General features: G+C 33.9%; 1 protein-coding gene across 4 annotated transcripts; it reads right to left on the minus strand.

Annotated features, from left to right (window-relative positions):
* Positions 1–17,174: 17,174 nt before the first annotated feature.
* Positions 17,175–21,501, minus strand: LOC18435392 (serine/arginine-rich splicing factor RSZ21). Of its 4 annotated transcripts, none has more exons than XR_016045973.1 (6): positions 21,400–21,501; positions 20,809–20,897; positions 19,122–19,362; positions 18,680–18,793; positions 17,456–17,613; positions 17,175–17,265 (listed from the first exon to the last, which is right to left on the minus strand). XR_016045973.1 is itself a non-coding variant. In XM_088853899.1 (5 exons), exons 1-5 carry the CDS (start codon positions 21,486–21,488, stop codon positions 17,580–17,582), a joined length of 567 nt encoding a protein of 188 aa, XP_088710025.1. In that variant the 5' UTR covers positions 21,489–21,501; the 3' UTR covers positions 17,248–17,579. The 4 variants fall into 4 exon arrangements, 2 of the variants coding, with proteins under 2 accessions (XP_088710025.1, XP_011623798.1); XR_002281130.2 differs by having other exon boundaries at positions 18,680–18,802; XM_088853899.1 differs by having other exon boundaries at positions 17,248–17,613.
* Positions 21,502–23,045: the final 1,544 nt, after the last annotated feature.

Genomic DNA, 23,045 nt, shown 5'->3' on the forward strand with positions numbered 1-23,045 from the left:
TCCATGACCGAATTGTTTTTGTTTTTTTGTAATCCATGATCGAATTTTTTGGTTTTTTGTAACCCATAATAGAATTTTTTGTAATCCATGATCGAAATGTTTGTTTTCTTTTCTTGTAATCCATGATCTATTTTTTTGTTTTTTTTTTTTTTTTTGTAACCCATGATAGAATTTTTTGTAATCCATGATCGAATGTTTTGTAATACATGATCGAAATGTTTGTTTTTTTTTTGTAATCCATGATCGAAATGTTTGTTTTTTTTTTTGTAATCCATGATTGAATATTTTGTTTTTTGCTTTTTTTGTAACCCATGATAGAGTTTTTTGTAATTCATGATTGAATTTTTTGTAATCCATGATCGAACTATTTTTTTCTTTTTTTGTAATCCACGATTGAATTTTTTGTTTTTTTTTGTTTGTTTTTTTTGTTTGTTTTTTTTTGTAATCCATGATCGAATTTTATGTAATCCATGATCGAATTTTATGTAATCCATGATCGAATTTTATGTAATCCATGATTGAATTTTTTGAAAATTTGTGATTTTTTTTGTTTAATCCATGATCGAATTTTTTTTTGTAATCCATGATAGAATTTTTTGAAAATTTGTGATTTTTTTTTTAATCCATGATCGATTTTTTTGAAAATTTGTTTTTTTTTTTTTTTAATCCATATTATTCAAAGAGAAAACGAGAGAGATGATGATTCTGAGGCCACCCTATCCTAGCCATATTATTCACATATCGAGTCCCAACAGCAACAGTGTAGGGATGAGCACGAAATACTGTAAATTAAATGCTGAATGGCGGTTCATGCAGGGAAAGAACATATCAATATTCGCATATTCATTCAAAAACATGAAAATTCTTAATGGAGTACCCTCATTTTTTATTGAATTCCTAAAAAACAATATTTATAATGAATTTTAATAATTTTTTCGAATTTTTTTTAAGCTTTATTCTGACCAATTCACCCAATTCCCGATCCGGATCGCCGATTCGCCGATCCGAATCGGTTTTTTGGAAGCCCGATCCGGGTCACCGATCCGTTTTTTAAACCATTGCTACTAAGCATTGTGGTGAAGTAAGGGTTTTGGTGATAATATTATTAAGTATTGTGATGAAGTATTCGATTTCGTTTTTATCAAAAGGCTGAGGTTCAAATCTCCATTGATCCACACTTTATTCACTAAATAGTAGGGGTTCAAATCTCCACTGATTTACCATTTTGGAAAAGGGGTTCAGTTTGTGGTGGTAGTACCCTACATCCTAATCATCATGTTGTAGTTTTTATTTTTACGCACACCACTTCAATAATATTTTAAATAAATTAACACTTAAAATAATTAAAAAAACAAGTAGCAACCCGTCTTCCCCACTAAATTAAAAAAGAAAAAAACTTTATATAAACTTTTTCTTATATCGTACACCTTGCAACAGATTATCCATTTTCAAGATTTTAAAACGTTTGTAAATCTGCTTGATTTTAGCCATTTTTAGAGTTTGAACTTTTATAATTAGAGATGAAAATAGATTCTCAAACCATCTTGTAAATTTTCGACACAAAATTTGGATATTACGACAAAGTTTATAAGTATGTTTTATTTTGATTGTTTAATGGTTGCAACCTCATACATACCGCACCTACATATAATATTAAGCATTGGTGATAATACTATTAAGCATTGTGATGAAGTATTCCACTTCGTTCTTATCAAAAGGCTGAGGCTCAAATCCCCATTTATCTACACTTTATTCACTAAATAGTAGGGGCTCAAATCTCCGTTGATTTACCCTTTTGGAAAAGGGGTTCAGTTTGTGGTAGTACCCTACATCCCAATCACCATGTTGTAGTTTTTGTTTTTACTCACACCACTTCAATAATATTTTAAAAAAATTAACTCTTAAAATAATTAAAAAAACAAAGTAGCGGCTCGTCATCCCCACTAAATTAAAAAAGAAAAAAACTTCATATAAACTTTTTCTTATATCGTACACCTTGCAACAGATTATCCATTTTCAAGATTTTAAAACGTTTGTAAATCTGCTTGATTTTAGCCATTTTTAGAGTTTGAACTTTTATTATTAGAGATGAAAATAGATTCTCAAACCATCTTGTGAATTTTCGACACAAAATTTGGATATTACGACAAAGTTTATAAGTATGTTTTATTTTGATTGTTTAATGGTTGCAACCTCATACAAACCGCACCTACATATAATATTAAGCATTGGTGATAATACTATTAAGCATTGTGATGAAGTATTCGACTTCGTTCTTATCAAAAGGCTGAGGCTCAAATCCTCATTGATCTACACTTTATTCGCTAAATAGTAGGGGCTCAAATCTCCACTGATGTACCCTTTTGGAAAAGGGGTTCAGTTTGTGGTGGTAGTACTCTACATCCCAATCATCATGTTGTAGTTTTTATTTTTACTCACACCACTTCAATAATATTCTAAAAAAATTAACTCTTAAAATAATTAAAAAAACAAGTAGCGGCCCGTCTTCCCCACTAAATTAAAAAAGATAAAAACTTTATATAAACTTTTTCTTATATCGTACACCTTTGCAACAGATTATCTATTCTCTAGATTTTAAAACGTTTGTAAATCTGCTTGATTTTAGCCATTTTTAGAGTTTGAACTTTTATAATTAGAAATGAAAATAGATTCTCAAACCATCTTGTGAATTTTCGACACAAAATTTGGATATTACGACAAAGTTTATAAGTATGTTTTATTTTGATTGTTTAATGGTTGCAACTCATACATACCGCACCTACATATAATATTAAGCATTGGTGATAATACTATTAAGCATTGTGATGAAGTATTCGACTTCGTTCTTATCAAAAGGTTGAGGCTCAAATCCCCATTGATCTACACTTTATTCACTAAATAGTAGGGGCTCAAATCTTCACTGATTTACCCTTTTGGAAAAGGGGTTCAGTTTGTGGTGGTAGTACCCTACATCCCAATCATCATGTTGTAGTTTTTGTTTTTACTCACACCACTTCAATAATATTTTAAAAAATTAACACTTAAAATAATTAAAAAAACAAAGTAGCAGCTCGTCATCCCCACTAAATTAAAAAAGAAAAAAACTTTATATAAACTTTTTCTTATATCGTACACCTTGCAACAGATTATCCATTTTCAAGATTTTAAAACGTTTGTAAATCTGCTTGATTTTAGCCATTTTTAGAGTTTGAACTTTTATTATTAGAGATGAAAATAGATTCTCAAACCATCTTGTGAATTTTCGACACAAAATTTGGATATTACGACAAAGTTTATAAGTATGTTTTATTTTGATTGTTTAATGGTTGCAACCTCATACAAACCGCACCTACATATAATATTAAGCATTGGTGATAATAATATTAAGCATTGTGATGAAGTATTCGACTTCGTTCTTATCAAAAGGCTGAGGCTCAAATCCTCATTGATCTACACTTTATTCGCTAAATAGTAGGGGCTCAAATCTCCACTGATGTACCCTTTTGGAAAAGGGGTTCAGTTTGTGGTGGTAGTACTCTACATCCCAATCATCATGTTGTAGTTTTTATTTTTACTCACACCACTTCAATAATATTTTAAAAAAATTAACTCTTAAAATAATTAAAAAAACAAGTAGCTGCCCGTCTTCCCCACTAAATTAAAAAAGAAAAAAACTTTATATAAACTTTTTCTTATATCGTACACCTTTGCAACAGATTATCTATTCTCTAGATTTTAAAACGTTTGTAAATCTGCTTGATTTTAGCCATTTTTAGAGTTTGAACTTTTATAATTAGAAATGAAAATAGATTCTCAAACCATCTTGTGAATTTTCGACACAAAATTTGGATATTACGACAAAGTTTATAAGTATGTTTTATTTTGATTGTTTAATGGTTGCAACCTCATACATACCGCACCTACATATAATATTAAGCATTGGTGATAATACTATTAAGCATTGTGATGAAGTATTCGACTTCGTTCTTTTCAAAAGGCTGAGCCTCAAATCCCCATTGATCTACACTTTATTCACTAAATAGTAGGGGCTCAAATCTCCACTGATTTACCCTTTTGGAAAAGGGGTTCAGTTTGTGGTGGTGGTACCCTACATCCCAATCATCATGTTGTAGTTTTTATTTTTACTCTCACCACTTCAATAATATTTTAAAAAAATTAACTCTTAAAATAAATAAAAAAACAAGTAGCGGCCCGTCTTCCCCACTAAATTAAAAAAGAAAAAAACTTTATATAAACTTTTTCTTATATCGTACACCTTGCAACAGATTATCCATTTTCAAGATTTTAAAACGTTTGTAAATCTGCTTGATTTTAGCCATTTTTAGAGTTTAAACTTTTATAGTTAGAGATGAAAAGTGATTCTCAAACCATCTTGTGACTTTTCGACACAAAATTTGGTTATTACGACAAAGTTTATAAGTATGTTTTATTTTGATTGTTTAATGGTTGCAACCTCATACATACCGCACTTACATATAATATTAAGCATTGGTGATAATACTATTAAGCATTGTGATGAAGTATTCGACTTCGTTCTTATCAAAAGGCTGAGGCTCAAATCCTCATTGATCTAAACTTTATTCACTAAATAGTAGGGGCTCAAATCTCCACTGATTTACTCTTTTGGAAAAGGGGTTCAGTTTGTGGTGGTAGTACCCTACATCCCAATCATCATGTTGTAGTTTTTATTTTTACTCACACCACTTCAATAATATTTTAAAAAAATTAACACTTAAAATAATTAAAAAAACAAGTAGCGGCCCGTCTTCCCCACTAAATTAAAAAAGAAAAAAACTTTATATAAACTTTTTCTTATATCGTACACCTTGCAACAGATTATCCATTTTTAAGATTTTAAAACGTTTGTAAATCTGCTTGATTTTAGCAATTTTTAGAGTTTGAACTTTTATAATTAGAGATGAAAATAGATTCTCAAACCATCTTCTAAATTTTCGACACAAAATTTGGATATTACGACAAAGTTTATAAGTATGTTTTATTTTGATTGTTTAATGGTTGCAACCTCATACATACCGCACCTACATATAATATTAAGCATTGGTGATAATACTATTAAGCATTGTGATGAAGTATTCCACTTCGTTCTTATCAAAAGGCTGAGGCTCAAATCCCCATTTATCTACACTTTATTCACTAAATAGTAGGGGCTCAAATCTCTGCTGATTTACCCTTTTGGAAAAAGGGTTCAGTTTGTGGTAGTACCCTACATCCCAATCACCATGTTGTAGTTTTTCTTTTTACTCACACCACTTCAATAATATTTTTAAAAAATTAACTCTTAAAATAATTTAAAAAACAAGTAGCGGCCCGTCTTCCCCACTAAATTAAAAAAGAAAAAAACTTTATATAAACTTTTTCTTATATCGTACACCTTGCAACAGATTGTCCATTCTCAAGATTTTAAAACGTTTGTAAATCTGCTTGACTTTAGCCATTTTTAGAGTTTGAACTTTTATAATTAGAGATGAAAACAGATTCTCAAACCATCTTGTGAATTTTTGACAAAAAATTTGGATATTACGACAAAGTTTATCAGTATGTTTTATTTTGATTGTTTAATGGTTGCAACCTCATACATACCGCACCTACATATAATATTAAGCATTGGTGATAATACTATTAAGCATTGTGATGAAGTATTCGACTTTGTTCTTATCAAAAGGCTGAGGCTCAAATCCTCATTGATCTACACTTTATTCGCTAAATAGTAGGGGCTCAAATCTCCACTGATGTACCCTTTTGGAAAAGGGGTTCAGTTTGTGGTGGTAGTACCCTACATCCCAGTCATCATGTTGTAGTTTTTATTTTTACTCACACCACTTCAATAATATTTTAAAAAAATTAACTCTTAAAATAATTAAAAAAACAAGTAGCGGCCCGTCTTCCCCACTAAATTAAAAAAGAAAAAAACTTTATATAAACTTTTTCTTATATTGTACACCTTTGCAACAGATTATCCATTCTCTAGATTTTAAAACGTTTGTAAATCTGCTTGATTTTAGCCATTTTTAGAGTTTGAATCTTTATAATTAGAGATGAAAATAGATTCTCAAACCATCTTGTGAATTTTCGACACAAAATTTGGATATTACGACAAAGTTTATAAGTATGTTTTATTTTGATTGTTTAATGGTTGCAACCTCATACATACCGCACTTACATATAATATTAAGCATTGGTGATAATACTATTAAGCATTGTGATGAAATATTCGACTTCGTTCTTATCAAAAGGTTGAGGCTCAAATCCCCATTGATCTACACTTTATTCACTAAATAGTAGGGGCTCAAATCTTCACTGATTTACCCTTTTGGAAAAGGGGTTCAGTTTGTGGTGGTAGTACCCTACATCCCAATCATCATGTTGTAGTTTTTATTTTTACTCACACCACTTCAATAATATTTAAAAAAAAATAACTCTTAAAATAATTAAAAAAACAAGTAGCGGCTCGTCTTCCCCACTAAATTAAAAAAGAAAAAAACCTTATATAAACTTTTTCTTATATCGTACACCTTTCAACAGATTATCCATTTTCAAGATTTTAAAATGTTTTTAAATCTGCTTGATTTTAGCCCTTTTTAGAGTTTGAACTTTTATAATTAGTGATGAAAATAGATTCTCAAACCATCTTGTGAATTTTCGACACAAAATTTGGATATTACGACAAAGTTTATACGTATGTTTTATTTTGATTGTTTAATATTTGCAACCTCATACATACCGCACCTACATATAATATTATGTCAAAGTTTATAAGTATGTTTTATTTTGATTGTTTAAAGGTTGCAACCTCATATATACCACACCTACATATGTACACCCATGAAGCAATTGAGTTTTTCTTTTTGTTGGGTTTTGGTAAGTTTGAAGTTTCGAGCTCTGGACTTTTAGCGTGTGAACTTTCGTATAAAATTTGTGAACTTTGGTGTAAAATTTATTTCATGTTACTTTTTTTATTTGTATTGGGAGAAGTCCTGCAAAAGAAACTAGGATGTCCGGACCACGAGGCCATGAAGGTTAGTGATTTCACAAGGAGGAGATTTCAAGGAGAAAATAAATCAAATGGAAATTACAATTTTTTCTTCAATTGGTAAAATACGAATAGCTTGAAGCTGTTAACTTCTAAGATAAATACCTGTAGATTAAAACCCAAAAGTTGCATCAGATTTAAGTGGGTTTTGGGCACTGGAAAACAAAAAAATAAAAAGAAAACAAATACATAAAAGAAAACTTAGAATGCATTGATAGGATTATCAATACTTGGATTTATCCCCAAACTACACAAGGAGCATGGGTTGCTAATCGAAATCCTATAGACCGGTACTCCATGGTGACGGGTATACAATGCGATCGAACCAGCTCCTTTCTCTTCTTTCTGTCTCTAAATCTCTAACTCAATTCTTTCTTTCATTTCTCAAGAAACCCTCTATTTTATAGAGTCTCTACCTTGTAGAATTAATTATAGAGTAAATTACGTGTGTAAACTATTGCGGGAGGCCAATTACCATTTGGTGTCTCTTTTGTACGAAATTACGGCACCACCTCTTCTATTTTTTTTTTACTAAGTTTTCCTGCTGTTTGGCAATGCAAACATGTAAACACTAGAGAGGGCGCTATTATTTCCTTTCAAGTGAATTCCATTTCTTTCGCTCACTAACACTAAACCCATATGCTCCATTCTTTCATTCACCACCTATTATAATAGGAAAAGCCGATCGGATTTGAAGCCCTAAAATAGTGTATATTATAACACATTATTCAGACCGTCTATTTTACCTTAAAAATAAATGTTCACATATCTATAAGATTTATAATTTCTTTTTAGCTTGAAATTTCATAGTTTGTATTTGAATTTGACTTTAAAACCATCATCGAGATTTCAATGCTCAAAAGATTCGAGGTGAGGCTTTACTTTGTTTTTATAAAAGCCTACGGGTTATAGAAGCTACATCCATTAAAAAAAACATCATAATGGACACAGCAGATTGGCGTCCACCCGGTGTTTTTAAAATGCTCGAGTCTGGGTCTCTTTTGGTAAACTTCTAAGGGAGAAAATTACTCATTAACAAATGAATGGGAATCAAGTAATATGCTCTTTGTATCGTGGGAATCACTACTTAATCTAAAATTAAATTACTATTCCAAATAGTGCTCGCTTGACGGGCAATGGTGAAAATGAAAACAATAAACAAGGGAGGAGGAAACTAAGAAGCCATTTGGAACCTTGAAAAACCATTACCGGATATAATTACATTTCCTCCATTCGGATCCAAAATTTGGGGCATAAATTTTTTTATGTGAGAAATCGTTCATCTATTTGAGCCCAAAACATAAACAATTGTTTTTCTTCCCACAAGTTAAAAATTAAATTTTCCTGTCAGATTTCCTTTTAGAGCTGAACCAACAAAAAAAAAAAAGTGAAATAATATATAGCCAGTCGGAGGAGGAAACTAAGAAGCCATTTGAAACCTTGAAAAAATATTACCAGATACAATTACATTCCTCCATTCGGATCCAAAATTTGGGGCGTAAATGTTTTTCTGGTAGAAATCGTTTATCTATTTTGAGCCCAAAACATGGACAATTCTTTTTCTTCCCACAAGTTAAAAATTAAATTTTTCTGTCAGATTTCCTTTTAGAGCTGAACCAACAAAAAAAAAAAGTGAAATAATATATAGCCAGTTGGAGGAGGAAACTAAGAAGCCATTTGAAACCTTGAAAAAATATTACCAGATATAATTACATTCCTCCATTGGGATCCAAAATTTGGGGCATAAATGTTTTTCTGGTAGAAATCGTTTATCTATTTTGAGCCCAAAACAAGGACAATTCTTTTTCTTCCCACAAGTTAAAAATTAAATTTTCCTGTCAGATTTCCTTTTAGAGCTGAACCAACAAAAAAAAAATAGAAATAATATACAGCCAGTTGGAGCTCAAGCAAAGAAGGGCATTCTCTTCCATTTGACTCTCTCTCTCTCATTGCTAATCCAAGCTCTACTCAACTAGATTTTTTTCAGGTCGGGTTGGCTCCCGCAGAAATAGGCTAGCCCGAAAATGAAATTTCAGAGCCCAATTGGGCTCTCAAGCATCGGCTAGCTGAGCATAGGATGAGGATGTCTTTTTCATCTCAAAGGTGGGATATGGTGGGACTGAGCTCACGCCATACCTGGTCAAGAGGGTAGGCCCTTTCCTGCGTAACTTCTAAATAAATAAGTTATGGTTTTGCTTTGGAGACTTTCAAGGCCTAAGTCCCTCATAACTTATTCCTTACGTAACTCATAAAATAATTCCTCATTTAGCTTATACTAAAACCAAAATCTAATATAAAACAAAAAAGTAATGTCAGAATCATCGCCTTTGAATCATTCTTCATTTTCCTTCCTTTATTAACAAGAGTTTTTCATGTTCATTGTCCAAAAAAAAAGGCATTTCATGTATCCCTTCCAATCCCAGTATTTGCCCATGTAGAGTTTTCCTCAAAGACCATCAAGGATCGCAAATGGCTAACAGTAGATTTGAATGATGTGAATTATATGATACAATAGACAAAGTTATTACAAAAACATGAATCACGAACATCACAAACCAAAGGTGCATGGTATAAAATGCATCATGTGGATATCCACCGTCCATCTACTTGAACGGTTGGAATTGCCTGGAGTGTAACCCATTCATCAAGAACCGAGGTTTTAAAAATTGATGATCTTGATCAAAATAGCCCAATCTGGGTCGAGAATTGGTCAAGCCAATCCGTATCATACTAAAATATTGAGAACCAGTTGATTCCCTCTATAAACATGTTGTGCGTAGCCAGTCCGGTTCTTTGACATAATCGGTTGGTTCTATCAAAGAACCGGTCGCATACTATTTTTTTAATATTTTTCAATATTTTATTTCTTTTGTTTTTTTTTTTTCACTAGGCCGGATTGTCTATCCAGATCACCAATCTGTTGATCCATACCAGTTTTCCGGAGAGGCGATCCGGGTCCTTGAAGCGTGTTTTTAAACCTGGTCAAAAACTATGATCAATGTCTAGACACAATCCATTATAATAGATGGTAGGATGTATGTACTACACAAAGTTTCTACTGCATTTCATCTTCATTTAAACGTTCTACGATAATACCTATACACCACTAGTGCGTTGTATCTTTCCCCTATAATCTTGTGGGTACACTTGAATAGTGCACCAAGTAATAAATATCATTCATTAAAGGAAAATTGTTTCATGCGGGCTGAACCGCATTTCTATAAATGCCATCCAGAAAGTGTAAAGCATCCATCTTACAGATGGATTCAAGTAGATGTTCCATCTAAAAATAATGGAAACTAACTGTTCAGATGTTTTTTTACTAAACTTATTATCTATAGTTGTAAAATTTATCTATTGATTCATATTCACGATCTACTTGTCAGAGATTACATGTCAGAGATTACATGTCCTTAATAATTAAGTCTTAAAATCCGTCTTAAAAATATATTTTTTAAGATACTCGCATTATGGGGGCTTGGCTGTATAGAAACCAGGTCCATCATTAAATCATATTCATTTACAAAATTGCCATAACATTTATGTGTCTTTATCAATGTTCATTTACAAAATCGCCATAACATTTATGTGTCTTTATCAATGCTGTCAGGAGACTGGTTTTTTAGGTTCCACCGACTACCATATTTGCTCTTCCTCTCTCTTTGAGTTTAATTTAGCTATCCCATCATACAAACTTTCATTTGAATAGGTTAAGGATACTATATATCTGATTTCTAGGTTTTCATTTAATTAATCTTAAGTATACTGTATCTCTTATGATCACATTTCTAAATCATCATTTTTACTTTCCTCCTCTTTTTGCTCTCATTTTCCAAACAATTTACTTTGCAATAAAAGACTTGGGAAAAAATAATTGGAGTCAAACCCCCTTAAAAAATAATTGGCGGTTAAAATATCTCAATTAACTGCCCTTCAAAAAATATTTTCAAAAATATCTAAATTGCCTATGTCCATATTGGAAACCCTACAAATGTAAAAATCTATTAAAAATTTGACCATTTAAGAGGTTCGAGCCAAATAACAAAGTATGTCTAAAAAGAAGAGCAAAATTTCTAAAATATATATATATATATACAATAAGACCATTTATCTTTTGTATAAGGAGGTTAGAGTCGTTTCTAGCTCTTAGATTTGAATCGGGAGGTCATGTATGTATAATTGATTAACCTCCAATTTCATAAATTTTTTTTTTGAGTTCCGCAAAACATTTTAAACTGTCCTATCTGACATTTGATGGCTAGGATTAGTTATGACCTCCTTATTCTAAAGATAAATGGTCTTATAGTACATAATCCCTTTCTAAAATGCCTTTGCTTTTCATGACTCCTAGATCGGGGATAACTTGAGAATTTTAATAAATCCCCTTCTGTTAATTCACATCTTTTTGAGCCCTTCGATGATTTTGTAAAGGGTTTTAACCCCTTCAATCATATTTTCACTATAAGATTTTGCATTGTGAAGGACGGCCCATGTCCCAACGAAATAATCACCAATCTCCACTCTTGCGATAATTTATACACCAATCAAATGGAATATAAGAAATAAATCCACATACTAAGTTCTTTAGCAGTCAACCTAATAGAAAAGAAAGTTTCAAATTCTGCAGGTTGTTCAAATAAAGGAAAATTATAGACATATACAGTATTTTTTTGGATAATTTAGTAAAGAAGACAAACCACGACCTGTTTTTTTTAAATGGTTTAGGATTTAGCATTTTTAAATGTTAATGAGGTGGTATCAGTAAAAATGATGGTGACTTGGGTGTGGGGGTATTACCACCACGACCAATCACTTTCTCGCTCTCTCTACAATACGAAACCAAGAGAAAGATAGAGAAACATAGAGAGATTTTGTTACCATGATTATTGGGCTCTCTCTACAATATGGAACCAAGAGAAAGATAGAGATTTTCTTACCATGATTATTGGGCTCTCTCTACAATATGAAACCAAGAGAAAGATTGATAGAGAAAGAGAGAGAGATTTTGTTACCATGATTATTGGGCTCTCTCTACAATATGAAACCAAGAGAAAGATAGAGAAAGAGAGAGATTTTGTTACCATGATTATTGGGGACAGCTTATATCAAAAGGAAAAAGTATGTACATCTTGTAGATAGGAATATGCATTGAAGATTCCCACTAACTAAAAGAATCTTTCCGTTAATTAAAAAGAGAAGGAAAAGGTGGCACCTAAACATATTGGGATCTCCCTTCCCTTCCATTGCTTTTTTCCAATTGTTTCCAACTTTGAAAACGTGAGCTCCCTGTTCTTTGGGGTATTTTATTACTTCGTTGACCAACTAATTTACATTATACTTAACCAAGAAAAAGTACTTTATATTTTAATTTTCTTGACTAAGTAATTTATGGTGTTTCACATGTCACGTCATCGAAGGCGTTCCTTGGAGACTTTTCCATTTGCCATGTACATGTCTCAAGTAAGTGCATTGAACACACTAATGCAGCCTAAGAAAGTACTAATCAAATAAAATTAAATAAAAAAGGTACTAATCAAAGGGATCATTTGGTATTAGTTTATTTGGATACATCAACAATCATGACCATGTAGCTTGGAAAGTTTTTATAGAGTGGTTGGTCATTATCGAAAATAGGCAGTTTTATAGCATACATGTGATTGAAAAATCGGAATCAAGCACCGAATCGCTAGAAATCCAACCCAATCTGCTTGGTCCTGCTTAGGTAATTCCATAACTAAATCACCAACAATATAGCAAAAATAAAAATTAAATAAAACAAAGAACCAAGGGAATAAAGAGATTCCAAGAACCATAATCTCACACCTCCTAATCCCGATCCAAATTGGCCGACTACGAGTCTGATCAAGGAGTTTTGTAATGCTATAGTATATATTTAAATTTGAAAAAAGTAGAGCAAGGTCATTCTTTCAGCATAACAAAGGGGTCATCACCGCTCAATCAATGGGTTGGAGGGTCATGGAGAGTGGGATCCTTGCAGACCACTTGTTGAGTGCGACAAGCCACACTTGTGACAATACTATTAAGATGAGAATATAAGTCATAGCATATGTTCACTAGGTGATATGGTGTTCTTTTTACATCATCCGTACCAGTTCTCTTTCCATTTAATTTTAATAAGAAGGTAATAACTTTCCAATCTAGAATCGCATCTTAATTGTTGGATTTGATAATCATATCGAACATTTCATTATAACTTATTATTACTCACATCAAATGTGACATTGGGCTGGTAAAAAAGAGGTTATACTCTGTGTCCAAAAAAAAAAAAAAAACTATCTAACCTGGTAGCTAACAGTTTGCCACAAAATTCAAGAAAAATTTCCTTAAAACTCAATAACATTCAATAACACACCTCCAACAATCCAATTTTACATGTGACAATAATGGTGATTGTCACCTCCTTGTACTTTCAAAAAATAAAAATGCTTCAAATATATGCTCTCTTGTACTAGAGGTTTATTGTGGAGCAATGATAAACAAAAAGGCAAAAAACGATCCCATAGACGGTCCCAAGGGCCAACCTCATCGAATAGAGCCAAAGCTTATGTCTATGGGTGGTTGGCTAGGTACCCTTAGGCTGCCTAAGCAGACCGAGGATACATACACCTTGGTCGAGGGTGAAAGAAGGTCCTCACACAAGGGTATATATTCCCAAGTAAAAACAGGGGGAAGCGTTTTTAAGGGTCATTTTAGCCCCTCAAAACTTTGTGTTGATTTGGAAATTGAAAAACACCTAAAAGAAAAATCCGTTCGTTTAAAAAAAACAAAAAAAATCAAACTCTTCAATATCTTACAAAATCTTACGTATTCAATCAAATTCCTTTTGAGATTGGAAGTGGTTGTCAAGTAAGTCTTTGGACAACCGAAGGTCATCCATTGGATTTTGCGAGATGGGATGTATTTAATTTCTTGGTCAGAATTTTGGGACATCTACCAATGTTAAAAGTATTTGTTTGTTGTTCTTAATAATGTTGCATCCTTAAACAATTCAATTAGGCCGCACCTCCAAATTTTATCATAACATATAATTTTCGTATAAAAATTCTTAACATTATTTGAAAATTTATTTTTATATCTATATAAACTTTTAAACTTTAAAAATGGTTAAACTAAAAAAGATCTATAGACATATGGAAATCTTGAAAATGGACGGTCTAGATATTTTGTTGCAATATTACACTATTTTTTTATTTTTTTTCTTCATATTCATACATGATGTCCAGATAATGAAGTAGAGAGTTTCTCAATAATAGAACAACTTTTTTCAGAAGGATTTTTTATATGCATCTGTTTTTTTTTTTTTTTTTTTTTTTGAGAACAAGAGATGCATCTGTAATTCTCCATTTTAAGGTTGCAACCTTATGTAAGCTTTTTCCTTTTGTTACTATCTATGTTGATTATCTTTCAAGTGGAATGGAATTCGAGTGCAAAACCTCAAATATTTAATATAAAGCTATGATGATGACAACAATGATTTATACTAATTATTTTTCATTTTGATTTATGACGCGCAAGGGAAATTTGACATAATGGATGAATCTTCACTACTTTTCCACCGATTTAATGTTTTAGCCATTCAAATTCACAGTTGAAGGTTACATATTTTTAAGTTTAAATTGCACAACAAAATAACACAAGAATCTATGAAACAATACTCTTCACAAAAACAAATACAAGTTCCACTCATACAATCATGGGGGTTTAGTTCCCCCGAATATTAATCCTTAAAGGTCCTCATCTTGGAAGATGTGATGGGAAAAGACCATAAAAAGCATTTCAATGTTAAGATAGGATATGAGTACAACAAATAATAGCCTACCTCATACCCTATCCTCTAAATTCATATCAAACGGATTCTCTCTCTCTCTCTCTCTCTCTCTCTCTCTCTCATGTAGATCAATCGACGGAGAAAAGGAGAGACTCTTCCTCCCTCGTAATTTATAGACAAATGAATCCCCCAAGCATGCCTCGCCTGGAAGTCCAACACACAGCTACCCATAAGGGTATAATATACAGCTCACTCCCTTGGTAAAGCCCTGTTTAGGAAGCCTTTTCCGACTCCAAAATTCAGGGAGCCAAGTTCGACATACGCCTTATAGAAAATGGACTCCTAATACTGTGCCACAGGTTAGATCCAAGTACTTTGGGAGAGAACAAATTCTTGTCTTGTAGATCCTCACCTGGTGCTTCTTATGTGGACCGATAATTTCAGAACAAGAAAACCTTCCCACGGGGGTTTGCATGCTCACAAGGGAGTTCGCTGTACGACATTTTCAATTAGATCATAGGAAAAACCAGCACTCACTCCTTTGTTTACCATCGTTGCTCATTAAAAACAGATGATCTTGGCCATATGCGACCAATCAAGCTTTCAACAGTGTTGTCAAAATGAGATCATCCCCCAAACAGAAGTTCAAAAAATCCAGACTGATTAACAATTGAAATGAGAGGACCTGATTTTAAGAAAGTAAAGAAAATATAGGATAGTAAAATAAAAAAATATGAAACACATTACCAACAAACAACTTAACCTCCCATCAGTCAAAACCCGCCAGTCTAACTAGATTTTGACCAGCTTCTTTGCTTTACAGCAAACCAGCCACTAGCCAGCCTGGCCCTGTCTTTATGACACTGTTCCGACACTATTCCGCCACAAGTTGAAAACATTTTCGATGGAGCCAAAAACAAAACCACAAACCAGTATACAGTTTGACTTTTCACACATTATCAAGATAAAACACAGATTTTTGCAAAAATAAACGATATTCGGAAACAAATCCATATAACAATTTCCCGAACGCATTCACTGACCAAGCCCTTTTCTACAAGGATTATAGATTCTTTAAATCTTGACAAAACCTGAGAAAGACGGGAATGTTCATGAAAAATACTCATATTTATTGGATATTATACCGGATCTTCATAAGCTAAGAATAACAAAATTCATATAAAAAATGGAACCTTTTAAAAGCACAAGTACCAATGTAATCGTCAAATATGCAGGAATAAGCTAGATGGCATGGATGAAACCTATCAATGTATGACTCAAATGCACACAAACTTATGTCAGAACACCCAAAAGAAAAGAAAAAACGCAAACGAGTTTTAATTAAACAAAATGAAAGGGGGGAGGGGCAAACAAAAAGCAAAAAAGAGAAAACACAGCAATCTCATTCCTCATCTTAAATGTGAGTAACCTACTGGCATAAAACATTCAGCCAACGATTCTGAAGTCTGTGATTTATGAGTGTTCGCGAGCATTTTTAGAAGAGCACATACCAGATATTGAAGAAACAAATCAGGGTAATCTGGTGATCTCTGGTCTCACATCTTTCAAAGAGGACAAACCAAACAGAAGATTACCCCTTTTGTGTAGTCAAAATCAAATACCAATAAACACCCCCCACCCCCACCCCTCCTGCTCCTCTCTTCTTTCTTCAGTTTCCACAAAACCCAAAACCAAAACATTGACAAACCCTAATGCCTGTAGATCAGAAACAAACAATGTTCTCTTTCGGCTCTTGCTTGCCCAACTCAACAGAAATCCACCAACTAGGAACAATGTACATGAAACAGGAGCCCGTTTCCTGCAATCAAACGCAAGTCACCCCACATGGCCCCGCACTTCCTTTTAACTCTCTAGTTGGCTTCTAATTGAAGAACTGGCATATTTTTACATACCCCAGTTCCTTTAGCTTTTCTTTCCCTCACATTATAAAACTGGAAAGATAACCACAAGCCACTCTAGCCATGCTACTACAATCATCTCTCTCTGTTGTTTTCTCTCAGTTGTCACCAGAAACTGATATGCATCAATATCAGTACATGCCCCATAAACCATTTACCTAAATATTGTAATTTGAAAATTAAACACCCCTTGGTTTTAATTTTCCAATAACAAATTAAAATACCTGTAAGTTTCAAAATATGCCCCTAAACGAGTTTGAGGAGGTGCCACTGTAGACAAAGAGAAGTCATGTTGTAGAGCACGAAGGATCATACAATGAAGCAGAGGACCAAAATCCCAAGCATATTTGAAGAAGCCGATGTAAACGAGAAGAAACCACAGGGCGAGAGAGTATCCAGGAGATCAATCACAGTAAGCACAAAACCCAATGGAGAAGACGAAGCATGAGGGGTTCTGGAGCGTGCCGTTTAAGCAGAACAACGCCCTTCTCAAAACAAAAAAAAGGGGGAAAAAAGATACAGTGCTTTAGTAAAATTCTATCAGTCTGCTCTGTTTTGTCTCTCTAGTCCCACTCACATCTCAGACATACCATTCATAGAAGAGGCAAAGAAAAGTTCAAAGTTCAAAGTTATAAAGAAAGGTTCAAGTTCAAAGTTATAAAGTAGGAAAGGAACCTATCCAAATGCACGACAGCAGGCAAGATGGTGCAGCAGTTCACTCTTTCAAACTGGTATCATGCAAACTCACCCAGTCTTCATTCCCCTGCATACCTTGACATCTGATCCTCGTACTCTCACTTCAACTTCTGCTTCGGTCTCTAGCAACGGGACTACTGTGAAATTCAATGACACAGCAAGTGTCAGTACCCTACTATATAGTAGCACTATATGTTAAATGAGAGCAACATTTCAAAAAAAAAAGCTAGCCGGCCGGCCGGCCTGGCCTAGGGCGCTCAAAAACTTAGGCACCCTGACGTGACAGATTTTCAGAAATATGAACATGTGCAGTCCAAATCAGTATACATGCAAGATCTTTGTGTCAATTTTATTATTTTTTTGCATTTAAATGTATTCTAACCAACTATTTTATGCAAATATATACGCATGAACGTTCTTTCTCAACAAAAAAAATGTATACACATGAATGTTGAAACATGTTCAAAACTTCAAATCATTGAAAATTTAGTGAAAAACATAACAGACAGTCCATAGTGCATTGGTCTCCATAGTCCATAATGGCATACAATCATACACAGGGACTGTAAGTCTCCAAGAAGACCATTGGAGGATGCAATATAAAAGACAAGGTGATATACAAAGGAAAGGAAAGAGGAGATAATTATTTGTCTTTCAACAAAAAGTCTCCTAATACCATCACTAGCACCCTACAATCAATTTCAATAAAACTGGATAAGTTTTTGGATGATTATTCAAACTTAACAATTTTTCTCGACTAGGAAAAATTTGCAAAAAAACATTTTTTGGATGTTTTTAGTGAGGATTGAATTTGTTTCACACAGGTTTAGAATACTCCCAAATAAACATTTTCCCCCTATTTTGATGGGTCAAAAAGACCCAAACTTCCCTTCACAAGCTATCTTTTTCCACAAAAACAGGGCTCAGTTCCTGGCACGTGCCTGACTGTGGCTGGCGCATACCCAGGGGTGCCCACCTAGCCCGCCTGGGCAGGCACCCAGGAACTGGCGCCCTTATTTATACGGCATATACAAGAGTGTCAGAGGACAATGTATAAATTATCAATATTAAGGGCACCAAAAATATGGGAAAAGATTTTCATGCATCTTCTAATGACACACCAGAAAAACAAGAGATCTAATAGAATGCGCAGACAGTCTCTCAAATCACTCGAAAGAAAGCAAACCAAGTTATAAGACATACCCATTAGCATAGGGCGAGTCGCGACGGCCACGATATGGAGCGGGTGACCTACTGTAGCTTCGGCCTCGTGCAGGAGAGTAGCTACGACGCTTTGGAGATCGCTTGCCACGAGGGCTGTAACTCCTGCTCAAAGAAAGTAAAATATGAGAGTGAGTGAGAGAGACTGTAAAAGAGGCACACTAATAAGTATGGCTTTTTCAATAGGATACAGCTAACAAATATTATTGTAGACACTGTTCATTTAAATGGCAAACTCCATGGTTTTTCACGACTCCTGAAAAGTAAACTACTAGTCAAAGCTGAATAAACCAAAAATAATATCTTCCAAAACACAAATTACATAAATAATCCACAAGGGCATCCATAGTTGAAATAAAGCTATTATAACTATGGATAACAGTTACCTAACAAAGAAATATGAATAACAAAGGCATGGTTTTACCTTCGACCATAGCTTGGGCTCCTACGATATCTTGGGGGAGTGGGGCTTCGACGTCTTCCACTGCCATATCCACCAGAACCAATGCGCAAACGACATTCACGAGCAAAATGGCCAGGCTCTCCACACTCATAACATTTCATATCACTGCCACTTCCACTACGACTGCGACCACCACCACCACCACGGCCTCCACCTCCACCCCTGGAGTTGTGAGAAAGTTCAACTCTCCATCCATTTTTACCTATGCATATTTCAAAGTAAAAGTTCAACTCTCCCATATTCTTAAGGATTTACACTTGAAAAGATAGCATCACTATCAACTAAATAATCTAGGCCTCGAGCAGAAATCAGGCCTTCATAGCAGGAAATATTAATACCCCAATTTCATATGCAACTACATCCTAGATCTCAGTATTAATATGGGAAAATAAACAATAGTTCCTGGCACAACTGTTGCAGATTCTTTGGAAACTCTGAATTTTGAAACAGAAAATCAATTGGTCGATTTTCTTCCAAATGACTGACTTAACCTGATTCACAATTCCATTTTAGAAATATAACCACACTGGTATAGTAATTTTTACACCAGAGTGAGTAATGATCTCAGATCATTTGCAATATTCCAAATTGGAGTACTTGCATGAATTAAATTGGTCCAGGATCAATTCAGGCAGCAATGTGAAAAAGTTCCCCTCATCTAGCATATGTTGAAAGGGGCATTCATGAAAGAAATAAGATCTATACATGACTACCATTTGTTTTGATTATAACCAACAATAATTACATCAGCACTTTCAAATTCGAATTAATATACAGGAAACAGCAAGTTCGATAAACAAGCAACATATTTCCCAAGTAGGTGCATGAATGCACTATTTGGCATTAGGAAATACGCAATATTTGGTAGTCCAATGCAAATTGGAACCTCCCACTTTAGATTAAATTAAATACAAAGTGCGAAGTTTAAATTCTACAATTCCACTTTCCTCATATTGTCTTCCATTTTTCTTTCTCAAGAATCATCAACTTATTTAAAGTCAACAAATTTCTACAATGAGATGCAAAATTATACTTTTCCACCCATGGATATGAGTACAAGACTAAGACAAAATCCCTAAATATTTAATTTTTCAAAGTCCCCTCTTAAGCAAAAGAATCATGTTAGAAACAGCACCAGCATCTTATAGATATCTGACTGAAAGTTACCACTTAATAAAGAGCTGCTAAAATCCCATATGAATATGCAATAATTTAGAAATGCCAAATATGACTAAATGCAGATGCTTATACAAGTTAGGCATTTGGTCTAATGAGAAGATTATTGCAAACGATATTATTATCCAAGAGACACTGATAATAAACTTTAAGTCAAGAGACATCTAGAAAGAAAGAATAAGCCATTCACATTTATTCGATAAGCATAATGTATCAGAATTTTTGGTCCAAGAAGATGCAAGCACACATCATACAGACAACTTATCATTCACTGCCCAAATTAAAAAGTAACGATGTTTTTAACCAATTTTAGCATCCCTAGGTAATGATCCATGAAACCGTATGAAGTCTAAAAGACAACTAGATAAGAACTTATAAAGAACTAAATAAGAACATGGAAGTAAGTATCCAAAACTTAGGAGGTTACTTTTGCATCATATCTTTCAAAATCAGAAATAATTATTTCACCAACCATCCAGTTCACGAATTGCATCAATAGCATCTCGGCGATCATCAAATTCAACAAAGGCATAGCCTGGTGGCTTCCGAGCAACCCACACACTGCAATACAGCATAACCAAATGACAAATTGAACGCTATTACAAATCCAAGGCATAACAGCAAGCAATCCCCATTGAATAAAGCAATTTAAACAAGTGGTTAATACAAGAACTGAGTCAGACTCAATAGGGTCCCAACCTCAAGTCATGAATGACACTCGAATGAGAAGGTCCTGAGACCTAAAAGAATAATAATGAAATATTGGGAACCAGCTAGAAGCGGCGGTGCCAGCCGAGTCTGAGTGACTCGGGCAAGTATGGTTTCAGAAGGGGAGGAGGGAGGGGGGGGGGGGGGGGGGGGGGGGGGGCGAGTTGTTCTGTTTGTGTAATTCAGTGGTAAGAATCGAGCTTTAGATGTAGCATTGCATGACATCAACTGCTAACCACTCAAGCCCAAGCCCAATCCTTCGTTGTCAATATTTTAACCACAAAAGAAGGATAACCAGAGTCATAGGAAGAATATGATAACCATATCCAGCAAAAAATTTGACAAACTGATGTACCTTCGTAAAACTCCAAATGCTCGAAATTCATCTTCCAGTTCCCTTTCTGAAACTCGAGGATCCAGGTTTCCAACGTACACACGAGACATAGTGACAATATAATCTAAACCAAATTCAAAACAATTATCAAAATGTTAGAAATTTCATAAAGAACACTTGTATCAATTCAATAATAACCTGGTCAAACCAAATGAGGATTCCAAAATTAAAGACATAACGAAAAAATAAGAATTAATCACCAAGAACAAATGAGAAAATTACAACAAAATGCTAAAAGAAATGCAAACCACTGAAAGAAAGGACAAAAAAAGTACTAATGTACCAAGAGAAACCAAATCCATCTATGCATTTGTAGCTTCATCCAATGATTCAATTTATGCATCAAACATTCTCACATAAATTTCAACATGATATAGACATGTAATATTTTCTTCAAATACATTAATCTAATGCAAATATGGGGCCATGCAATTCATAAACCATTCACTTTCTATATGGTCTGGATGCACATTAAGATTATTAAATCCCAGGAGAATCCACGTCTAAATGCATCATAATCAAAATCAGTGTTTTTCAACTCAGCAGAGTAATTCAGCCTCGCCCTGTTGACAAAAAAATTACTAAAAAATATTAAAAAAAAAGTTAGAGATCGTCAATATATTAGTTAGCAGTACGTTTCTAAACGATTTTGATAGTTTAAAGATCATATGGGAACTTTTATATTCTTTCTTTTTAAAAAATTTCAGAAATATTCAAGGTACAAGTCTACGATGGTCAAAAATCAATTTTTTATAGATTTTTTTAATCTTCTTGAGTCTTCTGGTAATTTCTATACCCTTTTTTAGCTTTTTCTCATTTTTCATGATGTCTTTTAAGAAATATTTTTATCTCTTTTACTTTTTTACCTTTTTCCGGGGCGTACATAACTCGGCCGGGTATGAGTGGCCTAGTTACTCGCCTGGGCGAAGGGCAGAATAACTTGGCCGATGCAATCTTTCAAACACTGATCAAAATCAACCGATGCTAATTGAACTAATCACTCTAGCAGCATGAGGCCGTACAATCAAAGCTTTTATTCGCTATAGAGTAGGAAAGTCGCCATTTTTCCTCTCTTTCTTCAGATGCACGTCAGGAAATCTCTCTCTCTCTCTCTCTCTCTCTCTCTCTCTCTCTCTCTCTCTCTCTCTCTCTCTCTCTCTCTCTCTCTCTCTCTCTCTCCACAAACCATCCCCACAAACCAAGCGAATTGCGAGAAATAGTAGGCGATGAGCACAAAAGGATAAAATAAATGAATCTTGAGATGAATTCAGATAGAAACACCACCATGAGAAATGCTTTGAGACATGGGACCAAACAACAGTACCCAAGGACCAAAATATCAGTCCCACCCAAAAGAAAAGTAAACAAGAAAAGAAACGAAAATAACCTTTGAAATCTGAAAAAATAGCCATGAGATTGCTGGAATCATACCTGAAATTCGAATTCCTCTGCAAGATGAGATCGAACCAGCGAGCAGAGAAATGAAACCCTAAAAACACGAGTGAGAGATGAAACCCTAAACCCCGGCTAGTATAATAATAAGGTTTGCGAGGCCCCGATCTACATTAATATATCGACCACGAGGGTCATGTTGTTTTACCAAAATT

This window comes from Amborella trichopoda, chromosome 12, assembly GCF_054954075.1.
Source record: "Amborella trichopoda isolate Santa Cruz 75 chromosome 12, AtrichopodaSantaCruz75HAP2 v2.0, whole genome shotgun sequence".
Taxonomy (NCBI): Eukaryota; Viridiplantae; Streptophyta; class Magnoliopsida; order Amborellales; family Amborellaceae; genus Amborella; species Amborella trichopoda.

What these genes read in the sequence shown, in the direction of transcription:
- LOC18435392 (XM_011625496.3), bottom strand. Translation starts at nt 21,488, where the DNA reads ATGTCTCGTGTGTACGTTGGAAACCTGGATCCTCGAGTTTCAGAAAGG. An exon ending in TGCAATTCGTGAACTGGATG is followed by an intron (nt 19,363 to 20,808) that starts GTTGGTGAAATA and finishes AAATATGCATAG; the next exon opens with GTAAAAATGGATGGAGAGTT. An exon ending in AGCCCAAGCTATGGTCGAAG is followed by an intron (nt 18,803 to 19,121) that starts GTAAAACCATGC and finishes TTCTTTGAGCAG; the next exon opens with GAGTTACAGCCCTCGTGGCA.